Raw genomic sequence first — 17,182 nt, forward strand, 5'->3', positions numbered from 1 at the left:
ATTTGGCATAAATTAAAAAAATTCTAACTATTTGTTTTATGTAACAAAATTTTCAACCGTTCAACAAATATTATTATATACACTTTTTAAATCGATATAATAGAAATATCGGATCGATTCGAAAATTTACATGTGTGTCAAGTACAATTATAGCAATAAATTCAATGGTTGGATTGTTAAAGTATCAATTGTATAAAAGTCATGAAAAATATAAAATCATTCTAATTTTACAGTGTGTAAGTAGATCCTCTCTTTTGAATACTTTAATTTTGTTAATTTTAGCTACTAATTGAAAGAAAATATCTAATTATCGACAGATGTATATAATAAAATTGTAATTCAAAATCGAATAATCAAAAGTAATTCAACATGGTACTAAGCTTAATTTCAGCTTTGATAGACTATTTTTCTATATTCAAAATATAATAATAAAATATTGTGCCAATTAAGATTTATAATATTGAAATAGAAGTAAAAGTGCAACTCAAATTGAATAATTTAAATCAGTATTAAAAGTTTAATTTAATGCATACAAAAATGTAAATTCAACTTTACGAAAAATATTTGCAAATTTGGGGAATCGTGGGAAAGGAGGTGGGCTCCCATTTTTATTAATGTTGAGAGTTAAATTTATTATTATATTGTTAAAATAGCGTAAATTGATGAGAAGATTAAATGTCGTGATCAAGTGTCATAAGTTGTTAGGAATTTTTTTTTGGAAGGATGAAATTGCTTAATTTTGAAATTGAGAAGGACAAGAGGTCATTTCAGTTTTATCATTTCAACCAAAACTTCTTTTGATTTTAAGATAAAGTTCAAAACTATACATAATTTTAGTCTAATGTGCAATGTTATATATGGATTTTGATTTTGTGCAATTTTATATATGAATTGTTGATTTGATTTAATTTTCATAAACAACTAACACCATTATCGATATAACATCGTTTTACGTTTAATTGTTGCGTACACAAATAATTATAACTATCCAATATAAAAATGATTATTTTACGTTTATTTGTATATTTGAATCATGATCAAAATTTCCGATGTAAAATTATTAAATTTTACAATTTTTATTTTATTTTTTAACCCACATGGTATATTATAATGTAATAGAGATATATATATATATATATATATATATTTGTTGGATTTTGTTTTGACAAGAAAAACCAATACGTATTCTTATAATTATACACAGATTTTCGAAGACATTTTGAAATGTTGATACCAATTCGACACATTAGTAACTTTCCATTATCCTAGTTTATTATAATTAATTTGATCTTTTAAAAAATGTTAGAGTAAAGTCGTATTTCTAAAAAATCAATTTTATTAATTTTAAAAGTAAAAATTAATAATAATTAATTAATGTAAATGTTTTTTCATCAAATTATATATATTCTTATCGACATAATAATAAATTTAATTATTAATCCTAATATTTACATAAAATATAAAGGTTAAAATTGTTATTATAATAATAAAATATGAGAAGAAGGGAGAATTTTTTTAAATTTCTTGGTTGAACCATAAACCCAACAAAACCCTGAAAGAAAGGCGAAGGCCCCTGTTTCTTCGCCGCTCCAATTCCATAACCACTGTTATACTGCCACAGCATGAAGTTCGCGGTGAAGGCATGGAGCAATGGAGGAGCACGGGCAGGTATCCTCCATCTGGGCACCTCCACCATCGACACCCCTTCGCTTCTCCTTTCCACCCGTAAAGGCTTGCCCCACTTTATCTCCCCTGACCTTCTCTCTTGTCTCCCTTCCCCTGAGTCCCGTCTCCTCCATGTCAGCCCCCTTCACTTGTAAGCTTTCATTTGCCTTCTTTCAACTCTATTTTCTCCTCTATTCCCTGCTTAATCTTTTGCATATTTCAGCTTGGAAGGCCTTTCCATGAAAACTATCTCCAAGATTGGAGGGCTTCACCAACTACTTGGTTTGCATGACCATTGCTTCGTTGCTGTTCCAAGGGATTCCATTCAATGCCTTCCCGAAGCTAGTTCCACTAACAAAATCGGGGCCTCTTTCGAGACCCCTTGTGGTCGTCTTCTGGTACTATCTGTCTATCAATACTGATGTATTTAGCGGTGTTCATTACTCGGCTCTAACTGAATGAACCGGGCGAAATTTAATTTTAATGTGTTTGCCAGATTAAACCCGTTGAATATATGGAAATGATATCTTCCACGAGACCTGAGTTGTGGGCTACTTTGGCTGATGAAGTGCCTGCTTGGGTGTCTGATAAAAGGAACAAAACCTCAGTGGACCGGACCATCAAATGGCTCGATGAATGCATTTCATTAAGCCCTGTAATTTTCTTTATTGCCTTTTTTCTTTCATCTTTGACTTACTACAATTAGAATAACATGATATTGAATTTTTGCAAATGATAAGCATCATGTATATTACTCCGGCTTTTCATTTTGTTGACTTGTATCCAGTTTTGGTATAAGGATACGACCTTCCAAGCATTAAAACTTGCAAAAATTTAAACATGCACTTGTAGGACATATACCTGTATTTGACACTCACACCCAAGTCATCCTTTAAAGTATTGGTGTCACTACTAAACACTATTTCTGGTGCTCTTTTTGTTAATTGTAACTTCATCTTGCATTTTGGAACCTACGCTGAATTTTGAAATGTTTTTGTTTTTTGTTTTCTAGTTAGTTTAAATTTTAGCAAGTTAGTTTCTAGATGAAGTTTACTGTTGCATTTTATTTGAAAGATGTTATAGTTCTAGAAGATGAAAGTAAGCATAGGGTTGATCTTCGGTTAGAATATTGAAGGACTACCTAAGAGTCTAAGGGGTTTGATGTTATACTGGATGAGAAGAGAAGAATTTTAGTAAAAGAAATGGACGAGGTCAGCGATGAAGTTAGAACTGATTTTCAGGACATTCCTGAGAGTGCCTATATTAGCATTATGGATAAAGAAAGCAGATGTAAAAGAATGTTGTTTACCGGAACAAAATGGATATAGATTAGATGGTTTGTTGAGTGTTACAAGGGTTTTTCAATAATCGTAAGATAGCATTGGCTATGCAGTATGACTGTAGTGGTAGTTAGAATATGGCTTGCCTATTGGTTGAGTATCAGTTAAATAAGGTTGTTTCAACAGGTATCTCATCATGCAAGAAGAGATCATAAAAAATAAAGTCGTATTTGTGAGAATGTAAAGTAAATTTGATTTTAGTAAAAATAATAAAGAGAGGTAGAGGTTGATCTACTAAATAAAAAGGGTTTGGCATCTCTGGATGTTTGAAAGGACATGGATTTTTAAGTGCATTAATGAAGTTGTGTTATTTTTGTATGCGGAGACCTCAAAAATGTCCATTGAAGATTTGGATAACGGTAAAGCCTGCAAAAGCCACCTTTTAAATACCTTCAAACCTAAAGGATCTGAGAGTAAAGCCTTTCTACTCATAATTTTCGCCTGAGATCATGCTATTGACTGTGGAAATTCTCTTTTGATAATTATTCCAAATTGATGAATATCGTAATAATATGAAATCCCTTCGCTTCATTCTAGCTTCCTCTCCTCTTCTGATCTAGGAAGATACAATTGTATCCTTTGCTCCAGCTTGATTCCTTTTTTCCCTCTCCTTTTGCTCTATTCTTTCTTTATACAGCATAAAGGTCAAATCTTGGTAAATTTAGTTCAAACCATGTTTTTATAAGAATGTTAAGGTTACAAGCCATGTGGTTATGTTTGAAGTCGAAGATGATGCTTATTTGTTTAGTAGGTAGGTAATTAACTAGATGAAAGCCTTCGCTCTTTAAAGATATGAATAATCTAAGGGTTCTCATAGGTACTTATTGAAACCATGATGGGGCTTTGATTAGTGAAGTTATAATGTCTCTTAAGGAATATATGTTTTAAGTCGAAGATGATGCTTATTTGTTTAGTAGGTAGGTAATTAACTAGATGAAAGCCTTCGCTCTTTAAAGATATGAATAATCTAAGGGTTCTCATAGGTACTTACTGAAACCATGATGGGGCTTTGATTAGTGAAGTTATAATGTCTCTGAAGGAATATATGTCTAACATCTTCTCCCCGTGCAGAACTATAAAGAAAATATTTACGTAAATATTGGGTTGAATGTTAAGTTTTTGTCATCATTGACTGTGGAATGCATTTAGCTTTAAATTTATTGAGTAATAAGTATTCCAAAATGACATCAGCACAGCTTTTGTCAAAAAATGCAATGTGATATTAAGTTTGATTGATATAAGCTTGTATTAACTCATGGAATTTAGGCAAGTGGAGCTGTTTTCGGAGCTATTGTTGGAGGTTCTAGTTTGGAAGAAAGGCGAAGATGTGCCCAAGAGGTAGCAACAAGAAACGTATCTGGTATATCTATGAGCAAGACTTTTGTTTGTGCCATAAAGTCTTAACGCAGTTTGTTGCATGCTAATCCTTTCATACCCCTAGCATTATATTGGATAACATTATCGAATACAATCCTATTCACAATCTTACTTTATCCCATCGTATCCATAGTTTTTGTGCACCAAAGGTGCCCTAATAATATGATATTGATGTCTGGCTTAAATGTATTTTCAGCGTAGAGCTCCTAGGCATATTTAATTTGGTTTAAAGCTGGAAACTCAAGTCCATCTGCATGAAGGACACACCATCGACACCAGGCACAAGCTTTGACTGTATTGTAAATACTCCTTAGTGTCTTAAGACTACAAATAGAATAGGTCTTTTTTTTTTTTTTTGTGTGTGTGTGTGTGTGTGTATGTACTATAGTTTAGTTGCTATGTTGGCCCCTTATCTAGTGACCTCAAACACGAACACGAGTATGACAGATATGGATATGGTCATCAACAAGTTTCCGAACTTAGAATGTGATAATAGGATCTGTCATTGTAATTAAGAATATTCTTACATGTCTTTTTAAAGTAAATAAATTATTAAAATATTTTAGTCTTCAAATATAGTTTTGTTAATTATCTAAATGGGATTAAATTTGGGGTCTTCATGATATCCTGGATCTGATGCCAAATCTGCTCAAATCTATTTGGTCAAGGTGGTACCATTGTGGTTACTTTGCTGGAGATGGCATAACTACTTCCCTTACCTGTTAGTCTTTGAATTTTAATTGTTCCTCCCTATATCCAATTTAAATAATATGTATTTTTTAAATCTTTTCATCTGTATCCAAGCTGTGTTGGTTACATATTCTAGCTTATACATAACTGTGGTACATATGGTTTCCTTATGTCTCGGTGCTTATTAGCTCCTTGGACAACTCATCTTAATGTATATGCATGCTTGCTACCTTGAAACCTAGATCTTTCCTATTCCATAGTACATATTTTAATGCATCTGTTTTCGATTGCATGTTCACTCTTGTTATCAAATATTTAAATACTGATTCTGAATATAAATTATGCAGGTTATTGGGTTGGAGGGTTAGGGCTTGGGGAAAGCATGGATGAACGCCCTGCTCTGCTTAATGCTGTCATTGTAAGTAGCTTAACCCATAATTTAGGCTAAAGTAATAATCAGTTTAACTTATATTAATATATATTTTGGTGCATGATTTAAAACTCAACGAAGTTTGGATGTGTTGATCAAAGAGGGAAAAAGTAGAAAAGATATAGCTTTTGTAAGATTCACTATTGGTTAGCTTTTGTTTCTTTCAGCTTTTACTTTTCTTTTAGCTAATGGCAGCAAAACAGATACTAATGGAAGAAACGTGATAAGAGTAGTGCGGAAGTCTAAATCTCTTCCTCTAAGCCAAAGGTAAAAACTGTATAGTTATGATGACAAAGTATACAAAGGTCAAGCTTACTTGGTGTAGCCATTGAAACACTTGACTCATTGTTCTTCGTTGCACAGTTGGGAACTGTAATTTTATTAATTTTAAACCCTATTTTGCTATGTTATTTTGTCAACTTTAGTTTATTCTAGGAGCTTAGGTTATTTTCTTGGAATCTAAGTTGGTTGTTTACTTGTTTATTATGGTACCCTTCAAGTCTGATCTTATTGGGTTAAAGAATAATCAAGTTGATGACATGGGACATACATTTGGAGTAAATTGTTTACTTAGGGTTTTTGGACATACATTCGGAATTTTAGGATTCATGGCTATGATTGAAATTGGGGTTAGGATTTGCTAGGCGAATTTTTGTTTTATGGATCAATTGCAGCAATAGAGTGGCAATTTCACGTTCCCTTTGTAATTTTAAGTTCTAACAGTGTTAGTAATACTCAGGAAGCCTTGCCAGAGGAAAAACCGCGGTTGATATGCGGGCTTGGACTGCCAGGTACCAATCATATCTGTTTTCTTCAGTTTCAATCCATTATTTTCTTTCTTGTTCCCTGCTTTCTCTCTCTCTTACTCTCCAGATCTCTCATGGTGGTGGTTGATTTGGGGGGATGAGGGTTTTTCTTGGTGCGGGTGGGGGGGGGGGGATTATTGTAACATGAGAGCCTTTGTTTACATTTTTATCATTGTCAGTGGAGTTATGTTTCTGAAAGCTCATTTGTATTCCTACTATATTGGTATGTTTTGTAATTCACGTCATCACGGATTAATTTGTTTTTTAATGTCATAGAGGAAATATTGCAGGGCATTGCTGCAGGTGTTGACCTCTTCGAGTCGACGTATGTAGCTCAGTTCACTATGTATTACCATCCAACCTGTCTTTTAACTATGCTAATCGCTTTCATGGCTATTTATAGGTATATTTACCATCTTACACTTGGAGGCTTTGCACTCACCTTTCCACTAGATAGAACACAGATAAATGCATTGAATCTTGCCCCAAGTGATGTAGGAAGCGACCCCAGAAAAATTAATCTGAGAGCCACAGTGTTCAGGTAATTTTCAAGATTACTTTTAAATTTTAACTCTTTTGCTTAAAAATGAAAATTTGATTGGCTTGGGTTTAAGATTGAATGTTATTAGTCATATTATCAATAGTTTGAATATTTTGTAAAGGTTTCTATATGCCTGCTTCTATTACAATTTCTATTATCATGAATGATCCTGTGAAGCATAGGAATACTAGTATCTTATATTACATCTTTGAATGCTTATTGAGATTTTGTTTCTACTTCATGGATGCATTTACATCTTTTAACCTATGTTTGACACCAGTGTTCGAAACATATTCAGATTTGGGTATGGGGATACCATGTTTTATAACTACAAATTGAAGATGCATTTATACATGTAGATGAGCCATTGTTTGCAATAGATATTTGGATCCATGTTGATCAGACATCGGAGGATCTTGGATCTAAGTGGGAATCTACTGCTTTTACTTATGAAATATGGATCAATTTTTCCTTAATAACATATCATTTTTTTTCCTCCCTTTCAGGAAAGACACAATGCCCATCGTTGAAGGCTGTACGTGTTATACATGTCGAAATCATACCCGAGCCTACATTAATCATCTACTCAATGTCCATGAAATGTTGGCACAAATTTTGCTGGAAATGTATGTCCTTTTTCTTTCTTTGTTTCTTCCTTTTGGTGATACAAGCTTTGCTTTCAATCATTTTTATGCTTACTAGTTTGTTTGATCAAAAATTGATGTCTGTTCCTCACCGTTTGAAACAATACTAATCCTATCTAGAAAGGTTTCCGCTATGAAGATAATAACAGCTTTTAGGCTTTGATGTTGCAGACATAACACCCACCATTTTCTAGGTTTTTTCCGGTTGATAAGGGAAGCTATCAATGCAGGCCGATTTGAAGAATTTCGTAAGGAATTTGTTCAAAGATGGCGCTGAATTTCTTAGATGATACTTGTTTGATTAAGAAGTTATTCCTGGGATCATTTGTAAACCGTATAAGATTACTTGTTTCTGAGGAAGTACCACAAATATATTTGCATATTTTCTTGCAACTTGGATTTTCAATTCAACCATAAACTTACATTATTTGTTTTCGACATGTATAAAAGGTACAAGTTTCTCACATCTTACGTACAACCTAATCAATTGCATCATAAATAGGGGCAACGGATCAAATATTTATATTTTAAAAATTTAAATTGGCATTACCTGTCTGAGGCTTTTTAACACGGCACAGATGAGGGTAGCTTAGAGTTTAAGGCAATGAAACTATACAGCGGCTGCCGAATATGTATTGAACAAATATGACAGTATTTTCTTGTAATCACCAAGTTGAGTTTTTGTATTCGGATCGATTAAATACGGAACCTGCAAATTGCAATTAAACTTTATGTTAATGATTCAAGCTAACTATCCATTTTTTCAAAGTGCCTGTGTCCGACTTGTGTTTGACACAGATATGAGCACATGACCCTCAAACATCCTCCAAATACATGAAAAAATATTCAAAGAACAATCTGATCATACTTGGTGTTTGACATGACCTGCAAATTTCCGTTTATGTCGTATTGTTCATTCAATATGGTAGGGTTTCTGCTCAAACTGGGGCATGTGTGAGATAGGGTTACAAAAGTCTAAGCTAATGCATCAACTCAAACTCGGTTTTGAGTGTCGGACATGGATATATACAAATTTGTTCAATTTGAAAGGTCCTTGGAAAATCATATCCACATATCCATGTCCAAATATGTATCGGATATGAGTGCTGGATCCAACAACATAGAGCCAAGGTTCAAGTGGCTCGAGACTATTAATGCATAGGACCTGAAGCTTGTTGCATGAGCCAGCAAATACTATATATCAATTTCACTACTTTGAGGAGTTTGTTTTAAGTGAAAGATCATATGAATTTATCAGGAGCTAACCTCTTTGGATCCAGATGCCTCAAGGAGTAATTTCATCCGTTGAGATCCTTCTCCCACATTGTGAAGGATGTAAGGAAGTTCGAGTTCACAAAGTGCCTCTCGTACAATTCGTGAATACTGTCAAATAAAGAAAGAAGAATGATAACATTTGAGCATTTAAAGGTTTATGCTTCATTAGCAGAACCAACAGATGACTATTTAATCATGAATATGATAGCTTACTGGATCATTCTCATACGAGAAAAGTTCAAGCTTTTTTGGTGGTGGGTCTCGTCTTGCCTTATCCCATAGCATCATTCCTCGACCTGCTCGAAGAATTGTTGGCATCCATCCAGTGAACAATGTGCTGCAAAATGCAGCATTGTGGGAGAACTAGTTAAGAATTTAGACAGAAACTAAAGTTCTTACGAATCAATGAAACACAATTTAACCATGTGGCTTAACATGTTCAATTAAAGTCCATATCTATAATTAAAGCACCTTTTGATAAAAATAGAAGAACATGTTGCTCAAACTCATTTTTCTTGAAGTTCCCGTATTTGACATGAGTACAAAGATATTACCCTCCATATACATGGGAAAACATAGAAAAAACTGAACATACTTGTATGAGGCACATACCTGTATCCAACTTTCATATTTTAGTTCAGGTAATATAGAAGTTATCCATCATTTGATTTGAACCATTTGTACTAAAAACTATGTGCAATATGTATCTACATTGTAATACACACCCGTATTTGAACCATTTTTCTTAAAGTACCCGTATTCGACACTCATGTTCGACGCATGGATATGGAGATATGACCTCCAAAGGATCCTCAAAGGCAAAACTAAGAAATATCTAACTATTACCTGTATGTAATACACACCCATATTTGATGCTTGTAGCCAAGTCCGTGTAACATTAGATGTGTATACCTTGACTTTGTTTTGAAAAACTCATGATTTAATCTTAACCAGATGTTTCCCTCTTCTTCGCAAGTCAATAACATGTGTGAGCCCTATCTAGATTTACTCTGGTCTAAGTCCAGATATATTCTGATTTTCAGACCAATGTGCTATGTATGGAGCTATTCTAGTTCTAGTTGATTGGACACATATTATATGTGAGTTGTAATTTTACCTGTAATTGGACTTGTAAATTCCTTTTTTTTTTAAATGACAACCTAAAGAACGCAGTAAGTAAAATTGCTAACTTTTATGTTATTCCTGAACTCTGCTGCATTATTATCACTAAGACAAACCAAAGCAAACAGCTCACTGAATACGTTTCTCCTTCTATCTAGCTACCACTTTAAAAATGAACACATAAAACTCAAAATCCAAAATTTCAAAGTAACACCCAGAATCTAGTTATTCAATTTGTTTTTCTCTCGGACTTCAATGTTCTCTGCAATATATCTTCCTCTCCCCTCATAACCAAAAAGTGGGGATTAAAGTACTAGCATACATCAAGCAACTGAATACATTCGCACATATCAGAAAAATATTCCAGATGCCAGGTTTAAGGTTTGGGGTTTAACCAATTTAAACACTTGGACAGATATTTAATATACGCAAACTTTGTGCCTACATACCTTTCTAAAAGACCCGTTGAGGGGCTTCTTCCTTTACCATAGTGCTTGAACAGGTATTTGACAATATCACCTATCAGAAAAAGTAGAATGAAAATGAATGTTCAGCAAATTATGATATGGACAGTAAAGAAAGCATATAATCAAATCAACCATAAGTTGTGCAGATGCAGGCATACATCTACTGTCTTACAGGTTCCCATATAAAATAATTGTACGAATACTTATAAATAAGAGCAGTCTGTAATCTGGGTCATGTTAGATTTCCTTCTCATCAAAATAGACATGCAAAAAGCTCCTGATGTGTTCTAAGGAAATGAATAAGATTCCACTAAATCAGCAATCAGTCAAAAGTTGCAGTCCCAGAACTTTAGACACATGTTCTCTGCATGGAATCTCTCATTATTGATCAGCATCATTACATCCACCATTGATGGAAAAAAAAAACAGAACAAGATATGGACCTGTGAGTAAATCTATATATGATACTTGGTTCAATTCATTTCAAACAAGGTTATGTTATGAAGCAAAGGCAAACAAAACAGGAGATCATTGCAGAAGAACTTAATGGCAGTCAATGTTGAAATCACCAAGGTGAGATAGAGCTTCACAACTTACCACTTTCATACATTGATATTCCAGAATTTGGGTCAATGAGGAAGGGAAACCTGCATGATAACTCCATAAACTTTAAAATTCCATAAAAGGAGAAACACTTAACAACATTACTTGTTCCCTTTCCCCCCGAGAAAGCTTCATATAAAATTGATGAAACCAAGACCAATTATGCTCTGGTAAGTAAGTTAAACGTCAATACAAACACAAATTTGTGCATTGTCTTCAACATATGAAATTGCTAATATTCAAGACATCTCAAATTCGATCCGAATTAAAACTTCCAAGCAACAAACCAACCAAAAATCATATAAAATAGAATTACAATAAGATAGAGAACCACATACTGCTCTTTTCCACCAAAGCTTCTAACCATTTCTCTATGTCTTAAAGAACCTTTTGGACAAGGATACACCTGTTCAAAAATGGTAAAAAGTCTGCATCATGATGCATGGAAACTAGATAATAGCAAAGCATCAAAACGGGCATGATAAGTATTATGCATGTGATATAAAGTCCTATGCATTATTCCATTTATTCTCAGATGAAGCACATAAACGGTAGATTGAGTTAACCAGAATCTGTTCTAATCATGTAAAGAGTGCACTAAACACTGAATACCCTATAAATCATACAAAGAGGTACACATTATTCAATTCAGTTTTTTCTCCCTGGTCCATTTGTACAGCAGTAGTCAACTCAGAGCAGCAACTTTTTAGATGAAAGAAGCTAAAAGAAAGATGAATTCTTAAATTCAGAATCCTTTATTATCAGAAAATGAAATCTGATAACCATAATAACTCATCAAATATAAGATAGATATTTTAACTTATGACACGACATGCTGTGAGAATTGATATTTTCTGGTTATGTAAAACTTATATATCCTGCACAAACTCTATAATACTAAATCAGCTAACTTCGTGTCTTTTAGGTTGACTACAGATTTGATTATCAGCCAACCTGACTAAGCTATCCAAACCAACCATGCATTAGTCCCCTCCCCCTTCTCTCTCTCTCTCTCTCTCTCTCTCTCTCAATGCAAATGAAATTGTGCTGTTTACATGGACTGTTTTGAAATGCAAAACCCCTTCAGAATATGTTCAGGACAAAAATGTTTTATAAAAGAGAACAGCTGCTAATAAAACTTGGTCAATTGTGATAAACAACGAATTTTTCTAAAATATATCTAGCAGTTCTCACCTCTACAGAAAGATCCAGCTCTGTCAATGCTTCTCGAACCCTTCTGCAAAAAGGGCATGCTTCTGTTTACAAAATGCAAATACTAAATAAAGTGAAAACCTTCAGGTTCTGAAAACACCATTTGAAATAAGCAATTTATTCAAACTTTGACCCCAAAAGTAATGATAATTTTTACAAGGCGTAAGAACTTGGTTATTAGAACATGCTAATTTACTTGTTTTCAGAAATTCTAATGCTCATTCTTCCATCCACTTATTTAGCCAAAACATTGAATCAGGAAAACTAAGATAAATCAAAGTGAAATGTAGAGGAAAGCAACTTTTCACATTTTGGCCATTTATAAGCATATGATGACCAAACATTATTTAGCAAGACACTTACCAAATTCAAAGAGTTGCATGCGAATGGGAGGATCGGAAATGGTTATATCTTTGCTCTCTGAGCCCTCTGCTAGTGATTTTGATCCCCAAGGAAATCTTGCCAAGGTGGATAAAGAAGATGTCGCTACCTACTATTGAGCCACAAAAAAGTAGAGAATTAAAGCTTTCTGCATATGCAAACATTGACGAAAGAAACATAAAGAAAACATGACTCTTTAAACGGGACTCTAGAGGTATATTATGTAAAAGAAAACGAAAATAAAACATTGAAGAAACTTATGAAAGGTAAAAAGAAAAAGGACAAGGAAAATAGTTTGGGCAAAGAAATAAATGATATAAGAGTGATGAGAAAAAAGGGTGACTCTTTAAAGAGGTTACCTCCAGAGCATCATTCCGTTCTTGGGAGGGGTCTCCTCCCTGCAAACCACAATATAGAAAGGATTGGTAAGGAAAAAATGAAAAGTTATAGAAAGGACCACGAACTTATAATCACGTATGCTAGAAATAGAAATCAATTCCAAGTACGAGAATAGAGAGAAGGAATTTTGTTTAAAGCTACAGCAGCTCCTTTCCGAAGTGTTAATGCATAAAAGGTACAGCAGCCAGTCCATCAAAGGTATTAGCTACCAAGGGATCAAATCTATGTTGCTTGGACTCAGATGTGATATGCGAACGTATCAGACATGGGTATAGTTAGATTTTTCAAAGAGTTAATGCATATGTATCCCATGTATCGGACACGGATACTTCAAAAACAATGAACAGTCCAAGCAACATACAATTATATTCAAACAAAAAGAATAGGCATGAATCAAATGAAGAAGCAAGTCGATAAGGAAACCTGATTCTGAACATTCAGACAACAGAAATTCTAGCATTTGGATATCTGGTTTAGTTGTTAAATGATATATGCTGTGTAATATGAACAACGATGGTCTCGGAAACCTTGCATTGCATGCTAGAGAATCTTTTTCTACTGAGGGGGCAGTTAGAGTTAATGGCTTACTATGCTTGACTGATTTGACCAGCAAGGAAGATCACAGAGTTAAAGGTGAAGTGCATGGGGTGGCAAATACCCAGGAAAATCAGTACATAGTTACACTTGCAAAGCATAATAAGCACTTGCAGGTAGTTAACACCAAGCAAAGGTAATGAGCCTTTGAGATTGGTAAAATCCAACAAGAAAAGTATCAAGAATAAAATGTTAATCTTATATCATAGCCAAAAACAATAGTCAACACATGCAAAACAGAAAAGAAAATGATACTCAAAATAACACTACACTGGCACACGAAGGTTTGTAGATCAAAATGTTTCCTTACAGACAAGATGCCAAATCTTCAACTGGAAAAATGATAATCATGAAACGGAAAAAATTGAGCCATACAAACCAAATCATATCACCAAAATTCATCGACTGACTACGCTTTTGCAATTAAATTCTAAATGAAAATAATTGCATGCTTCTTTGTTAGTTATTTATACAAACCGATAAGAAGCAAGAACATAAAGAGCCAGGATACCAAGCTGATGTCCTAGTCATAATTGGTTTTAATCCATATTTTTAGAGGAAAATATAATAACGACATGAGAAACATGCATCCACAGTTAATCTTGCCTTTCTATTGGTACTCCGCAAGAGAGACATAACCTACAATTAAATCTACTCAAAACTGCCAGTTTTCTACAATTTTCAGCCACTCATCGCATCATAAAGAGACCCAACAACCATGATTTCAACTACCCTAATAACATAAAAGGAATAAATATTACATATCAACTTTGATCCAATGTAACATATGGACTTAGGTTTAGTGCAATGAGAACTTTGATTTTCACCTAGTTGTCATATTAGAAAAAATACAAATAAATATAGTTATTTTCATTTTTAGTGAATATAACTATTTGTTGTATTAAGGTAAGCATCAGTAAGTAACAAAATTAAAACAATACAATTGTACTGATTATATTAAGCATTAAATTATGTTTACCTGAAATGTTAACAAGGTGATATTGAAAATAAAGAAACATGTAATTGACGAGTTGTTTGTCTTTAATTCCATAAAGTAATGCTGAATAGTACTTAGCCTGTGATTTTATTTACTTAGCCTGTGATTTTATAGGCATGACAAGCTCAATTTTTTTTGTTGTAGAGAAAAGATAAACAAGGTTTCAAGAAAAAAATAAAGAGACTTACAGAGAATAATCTGAGAAGAGGACAAAGTATAGATAAGAAACTGATGGATGCGTTGCCAGCATTTTGAGTTGAGGCTTGCGGGGATGGTCCCGTCGTGTCTAAATCATGGTCAGTTGGTTTCGCCGGATAGAATCTGTTTCTGCGTGAGACCCATTTCTTGTTTCTTGACAACTTCGGGGAAAAAGATGAGAAAATAAGCTTCGAAACTGGAAGTGAAGCAGTAGTTAGAGAAGGAGGATTGTGGTTTGAGGGAAAGAAAGAGGCGAGGGAAGGTAAAGGAGAAGCCATCATCCTTGCTTAGTGTATTTGCCTCGCAACCAACCACAACTCAACTACCATACAGAAACGATCTTTCTTATTGGGCTGGGCTCTTTTGCTCAATTCCATCAATTTTGGATAAATTAAAATTTAATATCAAATAGGGTAATTATTTTATACCATTAGAAGTCTAATAAAAATAAAATAAAATCATCAGTTAGTTTAAGATATTCTTATAAATAAATAAAATTTTAACAAGTCACGCATGCATCATTGAAAATTGCTTTGATCTCATCTGTTTACTAAGAGATAAAAATTTTAAATTAATTTTATTATAAAATTATATCTTTAACAATTATTTGAGTTTTAAGTGATCCAAATTTATCTCAATTTATTTCTAAAATATAGGATCTATATATAAATATGATAAACATAGAGCATGTTAAACAATAGTATAAAGATTGTTAAGATGGTTAGTTTGTTATAAAATCTGTTAAGTAATTGGTTAGGAGCTATTATTCTCATATGTATATATAAACCTCATCAATGCGCTCATTCAAAGATAAGGAATAATGACTAAAGAATTATACTATACTTTATCTTTCTGTTCATACATATTTTGCGTAGTATCTTACATGGTATCAGTCGCCTAGTCCTGGTACGTGCTTCCGCTTTCACATTATGACACCATCAGCCGATTCTAACTTTGCTGATCCTATGAGTCCATCGTTTTCCAATGCACGCCTGGTTCAATCTTTCCCTCGCCATGACACGGTGAAGCTAGAGGAAGGAAATTTTGTCCAATGGTAGCAACATATCCGGTTGATAATAGAGGGATATGAGCTACAAGGATTCTTGGAGGGTACGTTGTCTGCCCCACCTAGGTTCGTCGTGTCTCCAGAAGGTGCACTCCAAATCCAGATGCGTCTGTGTTTAATCAATAGGATAAGTTGTTAGCTTCTTGGCTCCTTTCTACAATTAGTTCGTTGCTTCTATCATGTTTTACATCTACTAAATCTGCATGCGAAATATGGAACATCGCGAATCGTATTTTTGCTCCTTTAACTGGTGCGAAAGTTTCTCGTATTAAACATGATCTTCACTCTACAAATAAGGGTGAGTTAACTGTAAAAGAGTATATTGCGAAAATAGAAAATATTTGTGCGTTACTTGTAACTTCTGGATCAGCGGTATCAGAAGCCGAAAAGGTGGAAGTTATTTTGCCTGGCCTCTCATCAAATTTTGACGTAGTGTTGACCTTGGCCTCGTTCTCGATGGAGCCTCTTCTTTTTTAGCGATTAGTCGACGTTCTCATAGAGTTTGAAAGTCAACAAATGCGAGTGGCGCGTAAGGTTTCAATGCATGCTCATCTAGTTGAAACGCCTATGGTTGCTGCGTTAGTCGATTCAGTTTCACGCGATATGCATGGAGGACGTGCTACAGTAGGTTCGCGAGGGCGTGGTTTTCGGTCACGAATGCAGTGTCAAATCTGTAACAGATTCGGTCATATGGCGTAGTGTTGCTTCTATCGTTTCAATCGCTCCTACGACGACCCAAATGCTTCCTCCACGACGCGATTTTCTTTTTCTGCGCATAATAGACATGGGCTACAAGGTTCTGGTTCGTTGGATGGTTCTGGATCTAGTGGTGATTTTTTGGGAGGCTGGACACCCTTTCAGAATCAGGATGTTTATCCGCCGCAAGCTAGGGATTTTTACCCTAATGAAACTGGTTATGGGATTGGATTTGTTGGTGGATCAAATGGTGCTTGGTTTGGGTATGTTGGTGGCCCATCTGAATTTTATGGTAGGCGCGATATGCAGAGTGATGTGGGGCATGCTTTGGACTAGCGATATGCATAGCGTGTTGGGCTTTCTGTTGTAGCATACAGGCCGAGTTATGCAAGCCAGTTTCGTGGGTAGCATACTGGGCGGTGTTTTGGGTCAAATGCAGGCCAGTCTCTTGGGCCTGTTAGTGGGTAAAATAATGGGCTGAATAGTGAACAGGTTAATGCTAGTAAAAAATTTAGACTCAGTTCACTTGAGCCTAATGCTAATTATGTTGATCTTGAAGGCTTTATGTGAAATAATGCTCTTGAAGTTTAGTGACAGACTAAACCACGAGCCCATGTATTTGATTTTGATTCCTCACAGTGTGTTGGGCTACCCCGAATCCCTGATTTTTATTCATCTG

General features: G+C 34.4%; 2 protein-coding genes across 2 annotated transcripts; one reads left to right on the forward strand and one right to left on the reverse strand.

The window, feature by feature from the left end:
• Window positions 1-1,522: 1,522 nt before the first annotated feature.
• Window positions 1,523-7,957, forward strand: LOC105769963 (uncharacterized). Its single transcript, XM_012590948.2, has 10 exons — window positions 1,523-1,816; window positions 1,889-2,063; window positions 2,162-2,320; window positions 4,272-4,365; window positions 5,420-5,490; window positions 6,242-6,293; window positions 6,585-6,633; window positions 6,712-6,849; window positions 7,356-7,475; window positions 7,665-7,957. Exons 1-10 carry the CDS (start codon window positions 1,623-1,625, stop codon window positions 7,768-7,770), a joined length of 1,158 nt encoding a protein of 385 aa, XP_012446402.1. The 5' UTR covers window positions 1,523-1,622; the 3' UTR covers window positions 7,771-7,957.
• Window positions 7,876-15,066, reverse strand: LOC105769964 (uncharacterized). Its single transcript, XM_012590951.2, has 10 exons — window positions 14,732-15,066; window positions 12,913-12,951; window positions 12,536-12,662; window positions 12,155-12,216; window positions 11,299-11,366; window positions 10,955-11,004; window positions 10,340-10,409; window positions 8,982-9,105; window positions 8,760-8,876; window positions 7,876-8,202 (listed from the first exon to the last, which is right to left on the reverse strand). The coding sequence occupies exons 1-10, from the start codon at window positions 15,020-15,022 to the stop codon at window positions 8,104-8,106; spliced, it is 1,047 nt and encodes a 348-aa protein (XP_012446405.1). The 5' UTR covers window positions 15,023-15,066; the 3' UTR covers window positions 7,876-8,103.
• Between the last annotated feature and the right edge of the window lie 2,116 nt (window positions 15,067-17,182).

This window comes from Gossypium raimondii, chromosome 5, assembly GCF_025698545.1.
Source record: "Gossypium raimondii isolate GPD5lz chromosome 5, ASM2569854v1, whole genome shotgun sequence".
In the NCBI taxonomy this organism is placed as follows: domain Eukaryota; kingdom Viridiplantae; phylum Streptophyta; class Magnoliopsida; order Malvales; family Malvaceae; genus Gossypium; species Gossypium raimondii.

Excerpts from the sequence above, each read along its gene's own strand:
- LOC105769964 (XM_012590951.2), bottom strand. The coding sequence starts at position 15,022 with ATGATGGCTTCTCCTTTACCTTCCCTCGCCTCTTTCTTTCCCTCAAAC. Across the intron at positions 12,663-12,912 it reads AACGGAATGATGCTCTGGAG|GTAGCGACATCTTCTTTATC; the intron begins GTAACCTCTTTA and ends GCTCAATAGTAG. Across the intron at positions 12,217-12,535 it reads CATGCAACTCTTTGAATTTG|AAGCATGCCCTTTTTGCAGA; the intron begins GTAAGTGTCTTG and ends TTTTGTAAACAG.
- LOC105769963 (XM_012590948.2), top strand. The coding sequence starts at position 1,623 with ATGAAGTTCGCGGTGAAGGCATGGAGCAATGGAGGAGCACGGGCAGGT. Across the intron at positions 1,817-1,888 it reads CATGTCAGCCCCCTTCACTT|CTTGGAAGGCCTTTCCATGA; the intron begins GTAAGCTTTCAT and ends TGCATATTTCAG. Across the intron at positions 2,064-2,161 it reads CCCCTTGTGGTCGTCTTCTG|ATTAAACCCGTTGAATATAT; the intron begins GTACTATCTGTC and ends TGTGTTTGCCAG.